Source organism: Ruditapes philippinarum, unplaced genomic scaffold (assembly GCF_026571515.1).
Source record: "Ruditapes philippinarum isolate M1 unplaced genomic scaffold, ASM2657151v2 ctg242_1_1_1_1, whole genome shotgun sequence".
In the NCBI taxonomy this organism is placed as follows: domain Eukaryota; kingdom Metazoa; phylum Mollusca; class Bivalvia; order Venerida; family Veneridae; genus Ruditapes; species Ruditapes philippinarum.
Window position 1 is genome coordinate 100,927 of NW_026855075.1, and position 15,596 is coordinate 116,522.

General features: G+C 32.5%; 1 protein-coding gene across 1 annotated transcript in view; it reads right to left on the reverse strand.

Annotated features, from left to right (window-relative positions):
* The window catches only part of LOC132742024 (multidrug resistance-associated protein 1-like), a 47,979-nt gene that overhangs the window by 23,740 nt on the left and 8,643 nt on the right, over positions 1–15,596 (reverse strand). Inside the window, 11 exon segments of the mRNA XM_060730302.1 lie at positions 426–602; positions 6,423–6,549; positions 6,914–6,980; positions 7,353–7,437; positions 7,801–7,947; positions 8,690–8,827; positions 9,511–9,734; positions 10,067–10,163; positions 10,404–10,492; positions 10,495–10,616; positions 11,059–11,304. Coding sequence (XP_060586285.1) covers positions 426–602; positions 6,423–6,549; positions 6,914–6,980; positions 7,353–7,437; positions 7,801–7,947; positions 8,690–8,827; positions 9,511–9,734; positions 10,067–10,163; positions 10,404–10,492; positions 10,495–10,616; positions 11,059–11,304 — 1,519 coding nt within the window.

Genomic DNA, 15,596 nt, shown 5'->3' on the forward strand with positions numbered 1-15,596 from the left:
TCTCACTTTTGGCTTAAACATATTTATTTCAGCTCCATTGCGAAACAAGTTCTTGCAACTTATATTAATCACTTTCTAGTCCGCTTCCTGGAACCAACCAGTACTGGTCTTATATAATGAAACATGGTCCTGACCCTTTTAGGGCCTTAACCCATGATCCACGGGTTGAGAGGCAGACATCTCAACCACTAAGCCTCCCCACCCCATAAGGCTACTCAATTTTGATTTTAGAATGGTTAGGGTAAAGAATCTCTTAAGTTCTTAAAATTTTCATTTTGAACTCTTTTCCTTGAGCAAGAAACTTTACATTCATTGCTTAGTACTGGTTGGTTCCGGGAACAGATTTGAGAGTGTTTCCATATGATTATAGCTTCCAACACAATCAAACTAAAATAAGTTTGTATAAACTATCAAAACTTTGTTACCTTTTCTCCTATCTCTGTAAGGTCACCACCTTGCAATATTTCAAGGTCAGGTCTGAGCGCACAGGCATCTATAACCTGCTCGTATTTGTTCTGGTCTACTTCCTTTCCAAATAATATGTTATCCCTTACAGTAGCATTCTGTATCCAGGCTTGTTGTGGGACATATGCTACAGAACCCTAGAAAAACAATAAATGAATACTTTCAATAAACACTCTTGTAATACCAGTATATAATGTGACAGATATGGATCACTCAATGGTAAATGTTCAAAAATATAGTTCAGACTACTATATACAATCTTTATAACTTCATACCATGTTCAAAGATATTCCAACTTCTGAGAACTTTTATAAATTGTTTGTTTTGTTTGTTTGTTTGTTTCATTTTACGCCTTTTTCCAACAGTATTTCAGTCATATAGGCGGGTAGTTTCCTAACCATCGTTCCTGGAGAGTTACTACAGTACTAGACTACCTTCCTCCGCGCTAAAACTTTTATAAATACCTTGCTAATAATCATAATCATATAGTATAAAGATCACAGTAAAAATGTAGGCTAAACTTTCCTATGTACAATGTAACAATAAAGAAAACATTAAAACCTTCATAAGTAACAAACTTAACAGATTACATAAAAGATTCAGTCTTTATATTAATCTTGTATATTACAAACAATACAATCTGGAAAAAGTTAGTTTTTCACATTTTCACTAATAAAAAGATTTTTTTAACGATAGTTTACAACAACCTCAATTGTTTACACTGATTCTCACTAAGAAGATCCATGCCAGTCAGAAAATGCTAAAAATTGATGTGTGTAAAATAACTTTATACCAGTGAAAATTCGTTTCTTTGATATATGTGAAATATGAATAAAAAATATTGAATGCATATCTTGTTTAGTTTTTTTATTACATTGCTCTATGTTTAATGGGTGTCGGCGTATTAAAAATTTACTATTATTTATCTATTTTTTAACTAATTCAGAAGTCATCTTATTTAACATTGTCTGTAACTATTGAACCACATATTTCGTATAAAAACAACTAAGGTAAAGGTTATCTTTCAATTAAAAACAATTATATTGTATATTTGATTATAAACATACCTTAACATAAGAATTACACGGAATGCTAATTTAAACATCATAATTTCTTTGTATTTTTCTTAATATTAAGTCAACATTATTTGTAGCTTTTATGCACGTCACATAGGACGTGGTATCATAAGCGTAATATCATTCTCAACATATCACCAATCAAATATTAACAATTTTATCAAGCCATTTGCAATGTATTATTTATTTCAATGTAAATAATGAAACTGGTAAATACGTAACGGAAATTTCAAATTTAACTTTTTATGACTTCTTTAAATACAAGGACAAAAACCAAATAATCGTGAACAATAACTAATTTTATGTACTGATTTACGTACAAACAAAAAACGGCGCATATCATGTAAACAATGTGAATATAAAAATAAAAATATGGGTCATTCGCTATGTTTGAAATTGACCATCTCAAAATTGTACAAATGACCTTTTAGAATATGAAATTTATTCATAGCAACATTTTTTATAAATATTGTTAACAACAGCTAATTATCTATAATTGTACTTTTCAAAACAAATAAATTTGTATTAGATACAAAGGATATCTTACTAATATTTAAAGTGAGTAACGGAAATTTACATGTAACGGAAATTTATGAAGCAGCAAAAATGATATTTGTCATTGTGATTTCATTAGCTGTACAAATGTATTAACTTGAAACTATTAACAAAACACTCTTTTTAATCTGTTAACTCAATGCAAATCTACCAGTTTGATATTCTAGTAAACATTCACAAGTTTTACTGCTTAAAGGACCTGAGTTTTATCATTGTTTCATCTGAAATTTAAACATTTGTGCACTCTTTCCAGTGGGATTCAGTGTATCTACTTTAAAAAGAACATCTGACTTTTAATCCACAAAATATCTTTGTTTCTTGGCCACTGGTAAAGGCTCTTCCTTTCCTCCATAAAGTCAATTTCAAACTCTGCTTCATCTTCATCTGCTATCTTTCCAATGAAGCATTTATTTTCATAAGCGGCAGCAACAAAGTCTCCAATAGTATACATGTAATTTAATTGATGTGTACCTACGTTTACATTTTTATCTTTATTTTGGAATTGGGTTTTGGTCATTGTTAGGATTGTTCATATTTGTCTCTTTCGTATTACTATTTTCATCCACCTCTGATTCTATTGGTTGCTTGCCCTCATTGTCATTTTTTTTGCATTTGTTTTCTTGTCTTCACCTTTGACAGTCGTGGTTGATTTCCAGCTGTTACAATTTACACCTTCAAGGCAATGGGCACAATAACAGCTAGTTTCCCTAGTTAAAATATTTGTATCTTGGCAGACAGTGGCATGAATCTTCATGGTCCCTGCGACAGGTTGCAGTTTAGTTTGGCTTAATTCTTTATCTTTTTGTTGACAAACTTTAGAATCAACGAAACGAAATGCCACATTTTTCATATTTGAGGAAAGAGCTCAATCATAAAAAATCTTTAGCATCCTGTATAATTGCTTTTCCTGATCTAATATATTCATCCGCAAGTCTCTTGCAGCTTCCACCTAACCCGTCGCAGGGCCCCTTTCCATGCCCGCTCTCCCCAATAATTCCATCTTGCCCATACTCCGAATTTTTTGCTTGTGATTTTCTATCAAGTTAAATATGTACCTGTTTCGATACTGGCTCGATGGAGAATCGCTCCAATAATGTAGTGTATGAAGGTCCTTGTCAATCTTCATCAACTCTGGCATTAAATCTTCAATGAATGCCACAACTGTTGCAGCCTTGTGCGATAATTCGTCTGATATTGTTACAAAACTTTTGTGAGTTAATTCACCGGATTCTGTTTTAAAGTAGACTACCATTGGATGTATTGTTACTGACGTTTGATTAAAATAAGCGCTCTGAACCTCTTCTAGGGATCGGCATGAGTAATTTTTCTGCAAAGTCAATTTGGATTATCATATGGTGTTCAGGTAAGTTTGATTTCAGAGTTCTCATTTGTTCATATTGATTTTTCATTCTGTCTATGTGCTCTCGAAATTCTTTCATTTGTGTTTCAGCATGCTTAATATATTTATCTTTCTCCATATTGACTTCTACAATTCTAGTTACAGACTTTTTCTTGCCTCTGTCCTCGACTTCTACTCTTTCCCACTGGCTGACAGACACCATGTCATCTAAATCCTTCATCATTGTTTCAGCACTTGGCATGTTCTCAACAGCTTTCTCGGGATTGGCTGCAACATTCATTCCTGCTTTTTTCAAAACTTTCAATGTGAGTGCAGCATTTTTGATGCTTCGTGCACAAGCATGACAGTCTGCTAGTAAATGCAGTTTTTAGAATGTAGTCTGGTCGACATCTACAAAAAGATGCAAATGAAAGGGAAGACCCAAAATTTTCAGTCTTGTATTTCATATATAGATTTCCTAAATAATCGGTTAAAACATGACTTTGTACTTTACACCCTTTTTAAGTCGTTTTGCGTCGTTTTTTCCGGGCAAAGTACGGCTGTTATCTTCACACTTTAAGAAATCTACGACTTTCTTACTTTGCTGCTTAACCTTTGTTCTTCTTATGGCTTTTTCAACTAGGTACTTTTTGTTTTCACTTTTACCAAGCTTGTGTCGGCACATCCAGTTTTATCAGCAAGTGCTTTTATGCATTTGTACTTTTTTATTATTCTGCCCGATACTATACAGCTGTCATTTTCCCCTTTGGTGTTTGTTTTCTTGATTCAGCGATTTCTCTCATTAGTGCATTTCCTGTGAGAAGTGTCTTCCTCAACTTGGTTTTCTGTTCTTCGCTTAGATTTGCCTCTTTCATTATTTGTTCAGTTTGCTTGCTTGGTGTCAGTTCTTTTTCTTTGCTTTTGTTGAGTTTCTGCTTCATTCTTTGCATGTTTCTTTGAGTGGTCTTGACTTTCGTTAATAGTTTCTTTCTTTCTTGTTCTAATAATCTTATTCTAGAAAAAGCATCGGACATGTCACGTTTCCATCTTTTGATTGCTCCTTTCCTTTTACCTTCACTACGATTTCCAAAGTCAAGTCTCACCCTTAATCTGCCTCTGTCAGAGGAAGGTCCTGGTTCATTGTTTTCATTTGCACTTTCAAAGCTGCCGATACTGTTCTGAGAAATCTTCCTTGACCGTTGCTGTCGTTTCCTTTCATAGAACTTACGCAAGTTATTTCGGTTTCTCTGGCGACGTTTCTTTTTATCATTTTTCAGATAAACTCTGCAGTTGGAACATAACTTCTGTTCTTTCTGTCTCTTTCTTGTCTTAAATATTCATCTTTATTCTTTTGCTTTTGCCTTTCTCTGTACGCACGTTGAATTTCGGCTCTGCTTTTGGCCATAACTTTGCCTAAAATAAGAAAAAAACATAAAACAGTAAATAAAATTTCCGTTACATTTTTTTTAAAAAATTTCCGTTACCAAGTTTTTTTCTTTCCATTTTTTAACTCGTTGATTAATTTATACTTGATTAAAATGTTTTTAATAAATGTTTAAGTAGATAAAAAACTAAGAAGTGAAAAAACATGCATTCTTGTTAAAAAAAACAACATTTTCACTGAAATAATGGGATCGTTTTCAACATGAAATTTACAAGACAGCGTAAAATACGTATTTTTTTGTTAAATATATTTGAATTTTTATTTTTTGAATTACCAGTATGTTCCATCCAAAAGACATACTTGCGTTTAGAATATGTTTTAACGAGAAAGAAAACAAATTAGTTATGCGTTAAATGCTCCAAATCTTCATAATGTTTATAAAATTTCCGATACAAAAACATCACGGAAATTTTGTCACACTGACAAGGTCATTCTCAAAAAATTTACAGAAATTTTCCAGCTTTTACATTTATAGAGTAAAACTGTAGCTCTATCAATGTGTGCTTGCTGAAGAAAAGTCAAAGACATATATAGTTATCTTCTTTTAATATCAGAATGAAAAAACACACTTACCTTTATCTTCTAAAAATCCAAGATATATCGATCTTTATTTAATAATTTTGTTTTTCTTAGTCCTTGGAACAAATGTGTGTATACAACGTCATCGATGACAGTCATAAATATTCGTAAAATACCTGCCGCGCGTGTTTAAAATTCATGGTACGCATTTCATTTAATTCCGATAACGGATATTTTAATTACGGAAATTTTTATTCGCAATATTTTAAAACATTTCACTCACAAAAGGCAATGGACATTGGTCTAATTTTTTTTTTGGCTTCATATCCAATCATATCTCACAAAATAAAATACAAAAGCTGTGTATGTAACACCTTTAAATGATTCTTTCATCATAACGGAAATTTTATTAATTTACTTTAAAAATTAAACTACGTTCTAAAATTGTGTTTGGCTGACGTAATCTTTAAAAATGGCAAACGCTTTATATAACAGCGCATAATAACATAGTTGTTCAGTATTTTAACATGTTTTTCCGATGAGTAGTTCTTTATTCCTCTTGTTTAAGCCTGGTTAGCATTTACAAGTAACGGCAATTTTATGAACTGTCAAATCATGGCGACGTTCAACTGCTTGCACAGATAATTATTGTAGACATATACAGACAGGTTTTACGATGTTTACTTTATTTAACAAGTTATAGTGACCGTTCTAAGAATGTTAGCGCTCGGAAATATAGAAAAAAATGGTCTCTACTCGGCGCTAAATATTGTAAATGCTATTCGGCGACAGTAACGGAAATTAGAAAAATCGACATTCAAATATAGTTTTCAAAGTAGTTTTTGGTAATTTTTCAGAAAGTGTTTAAAACATACACTGAGATTGGCATGATAAACATTTTGTCCTACAACAGAATATTCTTGCAGTCATTTAGACTGAGATTATTTGACTTACAATAACATGGATTTACTTAGTGAGAATCAGTGTGAATTTTTTACTATAATACATGACTGTATCGGCATACCTTGACTTTAACTCTGCCTTCATTTTTCTCCATTTCTCCAAGTAGAGCTGAGATGAGAGATGATTTACCACAACCAACTTGACCAACTACTGCTACAAGTTTACCATCACCTATCTCCAGATCTATACTGTAAATATATACAAATATATACAGCCACATTTTGTTTGATCAAGTTCTAAGTCAAATTATGTCACACTGTTTAGTGTTATTTTAGAACTTTCTAGCTTTCACCCCTGGATGTTTCCTTGTACATTATTCCAGGATGTAAAAAGTTACCCTGCCCAATTGTAGGCTGGCTTGATAGGTTCCTCATACATTAAAATTCATTGTCTCTGGTAGAATTTGAACGAAAAACAGTCAATGAACAATCCCTTTAATATTAAGTAAATAATATGTATACATGTATATAAACCATTACATTATCTTGTTAGAACATATACTTAATAGTTTAAAATAGAGGGGAAATGTCAAATAGTAAAATAAAAACTTACTTTTCCAGAGTAGGTTTGTCATGTTTGCCCCATGCAAATGTTCCTCTCTCAATAGACAATGCATGATCTGAAACGAAATTTTCCTTCTTTATTCAACAACTTCACAAGTTTGTCTTCCTCATGTTTGAAAAACAATTTTATTTTCAAAATAATCAGGAAAGGATTTTTCCTGAAATTTTCATAATGTAACTGACAATCAAATACAATGTACATATGTAGTTATTTTTAGTTTAGATTCATCAGTTTCTTGACAGTCATTTTGCAATTTTCTCCAAATGTATTGATATTTGCCCTAAAGTTATAGAGAAAAGCAAACCAAAAAACTTTGCTACATTTGTAAAATAACATATAAACATCCAGTCTTGGATCACATATAAAACTGTAAAGTAGTTAAAGTACAGTATTGCATATTGAACAGTGTGAATATTCTGATAATTACCAGCAATTTCAGTATGTGTAACATTGTCTGGATCAAGATCATCTGATTGTAGGAATTTACATATGCGGCCCAGAGACACGTTACCCTGAAATACAATCATTTTATAAATAAGAGAACAGAAATACATGTACATGTAATAGAATAGAAAACTTTGGGCATTAGATTATATACAATAACTCATCCTTTATTGTCTTGTACTAAATTCTGATTGTTAAAGGTTAAAAATTATTGAATACCGAATATTGTGAAAAATAACGTTCCTGAAATGACTGATTTTTTACGGTATAGGCCGATGTTAGAAATTTTTTTGGCGGGAAAGCATTACAGTATGACTATTTTAAGAGCAAGATACAACAGCACCTAAGTGCCGTCTGATCATGGTCTGCATTGGAAGTATAGGTATTAATCAGTTGCGGCCAGTAGGTTAAGGGTTAAAATGTAAAATTACCTGTACAACATAGGAGATGATCATTGGTAGAAGATTGATTGGGAACCGCAGAATGTTGAATAGAGACAGGGAAACGAATGCTTTCTGTGCATCCAAATAGTTGGTGTTGTCTACCAGAATGTACGTCGCAAATGTCGCCAGGGTCACCTAAATTAATATAATACATACAGCTTAATTTACTTAAAGATTTGGTAGAATAATTATCATTACAACACCATACTTGTTACATTTTAGTTAACACAATTCTGGAGCACAATTTATGAAAATATGATATGGTACCATACTTATTAAAGAATTCAAATATCTTCAATGAAGTAAGAAATTAGAATTCCTTCATATATGTTTGATTTAAAGTCAGGATTACTTTGTTAAGGTCTTATGATGATGTTGCAGCTTTAAAATGGCGGGAAACGATGCTGTACTCCCTCCCTGCGCCATTTCAGGCACTACAATAAGGCAGCTGGGTGAAACCATTGACTTTAGCAACCTAATAATTTTCTCACATAAAAGAATTCAATGTTACAAGTGAGCATCCAACACCCAGCAGTAAGGGCAAAAGTGATTTCAATCAGCCTCCACATTAACCAATAACTAATGGCTGCGAAAGCTCCACAATAAACATAATCATAGCATAATTATTATTTCTCCATTCAGACCCTCAAACTATTGGCAGCTGGAATTATGCTCCCCATTTTGTCAAGAAAGACATTTGCCGTTCTTCTGTTGCCGTTCAGAAGTTTGCAATCAATTGCAAACTTCTGCAAAAACATATGCAGGGGCAAATTTCTGCTACATCAAATGAAGGAAGCAAATGTTTAGGGTACAAAATGTTCTAAGGGACAAATGTCCTATATTCATTTCTAACACTTTGAGAAGATACATTACATACCAAGAAAGGTGCCGATGTCCAGAAGAATGTACTGACAGCATTCAGATAACTCGCCTTTCTTATCACAGCCAGCTCTTTGTTACGAATATCTCGAACTTTTTGTTCAAAAGATGGCTCCCAAGCATATAACTTTAGAACCTGTAAAAACCAGACATCCTTTGTAAAGTATTTTTTTTATATATAAATTTCAGCCAATTCCAAAACAAGAGGATTGTTTTGATTGTTGATTGGTAACAGTCATTACATATTAATTAAAACTAACAAAATTTTACCAAGACATGTAGTATGAGTTCATTTGTAGATTTTTCAAAACTAATTTTGAAACACATTGTAATTATCTACCTTTATCCAACATGCAAAGCCTGGAAAAAGATCAAATTACAATAAGGCCTACAAAAGCATAGATAATCTTGGCACAGAGCATTTGTAGTGTATTTCTGGGAAATTTTAAGTTTAATTCCCACAAATTTTAAATTAAATATTACAAATATTCTAAGTACATGTATATCTATTGTAATTCATATGATATTTATCTTTTGCAAACAACCAAACATATACTACCTATTTTCAAATTTAAACATACAAAATATACAACAATATATTGCAAATAAATAAGAAGTTATTAATTTTGACACCTAATCAAAAATTAGTTTTCATTTTTATGAGTGAAAGGGGTGAAAAAAATGTGTAAAATTTCTTAAATGTGATACTTTATTTTGTTTGTTTGGATTTTTAACTTGCCTTATCATGCCAAATGTGATACTTTAAAATAGACTTATGTTATTTAATGGTTTGATAGCAGTTTAAGAATTATTTTGTACCTTAATTCCATTGAGCACTTCATTCATCAATTTGATTCTTTGATCTTTAAATCTCATCTGTGTAATCTGGTATTTTCTCTGTTTCATTGCGATTACAGCATTAACCGGCATAAGTAGTACCATTATACCCAGGCCCGCTAGCACGGATGGTCCAAGCGTGTTCCACAGTAGCACCATGGCCAGTATGACCTGCACAGGGGCTGACCACAACATCCAGAGATAACCTGACAAAACAATAATAAATAAGGAAATCTACCAAAATGTTATACTGTGTATTATACTGACACTCTTAACCAGCTAGAAATGAAATTCTAATGATTAGCCTTTACCAGGTCAGCCTGTACATCAATGCATTCCTACTCTTTACTGTAAGTAACTCAATTTTTGTCCTTTTTTATGCTGAAACCCCTAAAACTGAAAATGTACTGTTCCAAATTCAGTCAAAATTATAGTTCTTTAATACTGAAACCCCTAAATATTACAATGAAGCGGTATAAAATCAAATTTGGATAAGTTTGTAATACAAAATTATATAGTGATATCAGGGAGAACATACCTGTTATATCCTGTATTCTCTGACAATCTACAGACATCAGGTTGACAATTTCTCCAACTGTTGATGACTTCTTTGCCTCGCTGTTCATAGTCAAAGCCTAAAATATATTTAAGATAATACATGTATTATTAAAATGTCATAAATGTTCCTTGTGCAGTGTTAAAAAAATATTTAAGAAATAACAACAAACTTCATAATTACAATTATTTCTGTAGTGCTTCCAATGCTTATAAGTAAATTATATTAAACACATGCATGACATTACGTTATTTGATATTCAACACAGAATTGTTTTTTTTCAACAGAAAACAAAGGCTGAAGGCCGCTTTAAAACAACAGGCATGAGAAAATTGAGCATACCTTGCTGTAGACGGCAGAGATTAGCGCAGATTTCATTCTCATACCAGCAGTCATACTGATGTGAAAATTCTGATGGAAAAATACTGATTGTGTGGCGGCCACAATGAATAAACCAGCAGCATAAACGTAACCCCTCCATTCATACACAATACCCTCAGATTCCTTCGACTCCACATAGCCAATTAGAAGACTAATATGATAAAATAAACATAATGAATCAATATAAAAACACATAAAGCATGAAAGAATGACTTAAAACTTTTTAGAACTTTTATCTCTAACTCAAATTAAATTCTTAATCAATCAAACTCTTGGGATTTATACACTTGTTATGAGTTTTGCGTGGAACAGTTTATTTATTATACAGGATTTTAATGCCAAAAGCTACAGCAAAAAGTATGGTCAAACTATATGGTTGCTCTTTAGAAAATGATAAAGCTGACCAAGATCAGCCTGCACATCTTTGACATCTGATCAAAGTCTGCACTGCTCACTACTCAGTCAGTAGATAGTTTGAAATTTTCCTTAAAAAATGATGAAAAGTTATAAACTGTTTAAAAGATAGACAAGTCCATTTAAGATGTCACAGATGTGCAGGCTGATCTTGATTAATTTAATACAAATGTACTTACTTTAGTATCATAGGGTTGACAAACTGTAGTAAGTCATATATAAATTTACACATCCAACCAATCATGATCTGACCACCGAAACATTTCACAAGAACTTTAAAGAGTGATGGCCCTTTGGTCTTCTTCTTCTCATCCTTATCTTCCTTCCCTTCACCATTATATTTTTTCTTGCCACCTGCATTAATCAATGGTGTCCTTTCTGAATCTCGCATGAAGCTTGTTTCCTGAAGATGTGCTTTTCTTGCCCTGAAATTTTTATATATTATAATATTATTTTTAATTAAGAATTGGATCAAACACAAATTCTAATTAACGAGACTACCCCTGAATAAAGTTCACATACCATACAACCATTATTGCATGTACTTCCTTTTTAATTATTCAAAGAACAAACAAAAATTGCTTTGTATTTCCATGTGTTTGTAGTATGTGTAATAGTTCTCAGACTGAACATGTGTTTCAATCAAAGAATTAAGCTTCTGCGATCCTTGTTTACTTACTTTTTTATTTAGTTATTGTGTCAGTGAAATATATAAACATGGTAAATGGGTGCTTGTGACTGGTCAAAATGCATGCTCTATGTGATTTGGATATTTAATTGTAACAACTGAGTGTAGATTTAAAGTCTGTTCAAAGCCTTATTTTCTATGTCTTAACATTACTAAGCAGCCCTTCTGGCAATCACTCTTACAACTATTCCATATGAGCTATTACAGGTAACTAATTTATTTTTTCAATAAATGTGAAAAGCAACTTCTCTAACAAACATTATTGAAATTAGCCAAAAACCTATTCCTAGTTTGGAACTGAATGTTATAGAGCAGAAAAAACTTTGAATTTCTGGAATTTGTGCATCAACCTAAAAAAAAAAAAAAAAAAAAAAAAAAAAAAAAAAAAAAAAAAAAAAAAAAAAAAAAAAAAAAAAAAAACCATCAACCTAAACAAATCCTTCTAGACGAGAGGTAAGCTCCAGATAGTGATTTTAATAAGTTACTAATATGTTCATAGGCTGACGGCTCTGATTTTAAATATTGATAAACATAACATAGTATGATCTGTTAACAATATACAATATGTGATATTTGCCAGAAAGGAATTTTGAGACAAACAGTAAAAATAATATAAGGTCGTGACAGGAATTTTAACTTTTAAAATTTGAATTTATAACTTCATGATGATCATTGGAAGCATCCTTACAAAACAAGTTTCAACTAGAAATGTGTCCATAGGACACGGATGCCCCAACACGCCACTGTTCTGTCAATCTTATGACTCTAGGTCAAATATTTTTTGGACTACATGTGCCACAAGTTGAAAACTAAAAATCAACAAAGGGCCATAATTCTGTTAAATTTGGTCGCAGCAAAAATTCCTTCCTTTACTACCATCTACACATTAAGGTTGTTAATCCCTGGAAGTTTAAGCAAAATCTGCCATCTGGTTGAAGAGGAGTTGCGTTCACAAAATTTCTACATAGTATATAATGAAAAAATCAACAAAGGGCCATAATTCTGTTAAATTTGGTTGCAGCAAAAATTCCTTCCTTTACTGCCTTCTACACATTAAGGTTGTTCATCCATGGAAGTTTAAGCAAAATCTGCCATCCGGTTTAAGAGGAGTTGCATTCACAAAATTTCTACATAGTATATAGTGAAAAAAATCAACAAAGGGCCATAATTCTGTAAAATTTGGTCGCAGTGAAAATTCCTTCCTTTACTACCATCTACACCTTAAGGTTGTTCATCCCTGTAAGTTTAAGCAAAATCTGCCATCCGGTTTAAGAGGAGTTGCGTTCACAAAAATTTCTACATAGTAATTATAGTGAAAAAATCAACAAAGGGCCATAATTCTGTTAAATTTGGTTGCAGCAAAAATTCCTTCCTTAACAACCATCTACACATTAAGGTTGTTAATCCCTGTAAGTTTAAGCAAAATCTGCCATCCGGTTTAAGAGGAGTTGCGTTCACAAAATTTCTACATAGTATCTAGTGAAAAAATCAACAAAGGGCCATAATTCTGTTAAATTTGATCGCAGCAAAAATTCCTTCCTTTACTACCATCTACACATTAAGGTTGTTCATCCCTGTAAGTTTAAGCAAAATCTGCCATCCGGTTTAAGAGGAGTTGCGTTCACAAGATTTTGGGACGTACGGACGGACGGACTGACGGACGGACAGACTGACGTATTGACAGACGGACGGACAAGTGCAACGCTATATGCTCCCACATTGTGGGGGCATAAAAAATTCTTGAGGACTTAAAATGGTGTATGTACATGAGTGAGAATGGGGGACAAAAAGTGTGTGGGGTTGGGGGGCAAGTGATTCAAATTGAAACTAAAAGTGTAACATTATTTATTTGTGGTGATTATAAACCAACAATGATGGGAATTCTTTTTTTAATTGCCATGGAAGGGTTAAAATGCTGAATAACACTTCAGTGTTTAAAAGAAGTAATTCCTATACAATACCAGCCCTTTGGAACTTCCCTGGAAACAAATAAATGAAAATACACATTCCAAACTTATAGAGATAAATTAATATTATCACACTTGTCTTTTAGCTTTTTTGGTCATCAAAAATATAAATATATTTTTCATCATTTACTTAACATGTAATGACATGGAAGTAGAAAGCAGTCCAATCATTTTTGTGCCATATTGTCACTTGTTTTCATAATTTCTTTTACTATTTATTTCATGAATGAAATTATAACATAATTAACCATACAAACATTTGAAAAAAAGGAGATAAAACTAGAAATGTGTCCATAGGACACGGGTGACCCCCACTCAATCGATTTGTCAATCGTATATCTCTAGGTCAAATTTTTTTTTTTGGCTACATGTGCCCAAGTTGAAAACTAAAAATCTTTTATAAACTAAAGGACAAATACTACAAATACAAATTCATAAGTTCACATGCTGACCAACATTTTTGTAAACTTTCAGGCCTACAGGTCAAATACTTTTTGAGTTACGTGCAACACAAATTGAATATTGTAAATTTTTACTAAGTCAAGGGCAATAACTCTAAAAAATACTAAATATATCCACATGAAAATACCCAGGTGCACAACTTCACATGCTGATCAACATTCCTGTAAGGTTTCATGACTCTAGGTAAATTACTTTTTGAGCTACTTGCGACACAAAAAGAGGACTGACGGACGGACAGATGGATGGATGGACGGACAAGGGTAAATCTAAATGCGCCCCCCATAGTGCGGCACAAAAAATGTCAGTCATCCTGAAATTACTCTTGGTTGCCAGGCAATGATTACTTTACAAAGATTTCTGATAAAGGGAAGTAACTGGGGCAAAGAATTTTATTTCAAGGCAAATGTTGGTAGACCTTAGCCTTCTTTTACAATTGCTTGATGATGTAGAATTTTCTTTACAGCCTCTACTCTTTACATAAGATATATATCAACATACCTGTATATTGTAAATATTACAATTTTAATACTTTACCACAAGATTACACTTCTTATCTGGGTTACTTTCAACAAGGTTATCAGTGTGACAAGGCTTTGTGAGATTATAAAATTTGTGTTACAAAATTGACATGATCTTCATATCATTTGAGCCGCGTCTAGACAAAACCAACATAATGTGTTTGCGACCAGCATGGATCCAGACCAGCCGGCACATCTGCGCAGTCTGATCATTATCCATGCTGTTCGCTTACAGACCCTATAACAAGTAAAGAAACTGATAACGAACAGCATGGATCCTGATCAGACTGCGCGTATGCCTAGGCTGGTCTGGATCCATGCTGTCCACATCAACCAAAGTTTTTGCCCATCAAAGGTGGTTTCTCTGCAGAGGTTGTACATATCACATTATCAGATTCAAATGAACTCTAATTCTGAGACTAGCATTGTCTGTATATTACGATGGCAGATGAGCATGACAAACGAAATTGTACCACACCATAAACAAAACTAACAAATGGGTAGCAATGGCATATTGGTTAAGGTATTTGCCTCAATCTTGTATCACTTGGCTTGAAGTTTTATGTGACCTTCTTTGTAAACATCTTATCTTATGAACCACTAAAAATATTTGCTTGTAACTTCATACATGTCTTTGAGCAAATATTAAGATGTCACTTTCCAAGGCTCATAATGCTAGCATGGATTTTAATAAAATTATGGCCTTTTGTGAATCGATTTAAGTTTTATATGCAATTGCAAATAATTCTCAAAACTACTAACCAACTATATCATATATTCTTAATGAAATCTTCCTCTTTCTTAAATCTTACATTATCCAATCTAATTACTCACCTGGACTAAAACATTAATTTATAACAAACTAATGGAATATGAAACATTTTATAATGAAACACTCAAAATTCAAGACAGGTCTAAATTTGCAGCCCCCATAAAACAGAATGCAGGTTTATGAGTTACATGTTTTAAGTCATAATCTCAAAGTACTTTATAAAGCATTCTTTTGGTAGCATGCAAAATGCATTGGAATAGGTACATGTTCGTAAGTATCATGATGGATTCACATTATTTTTTAAAAACTT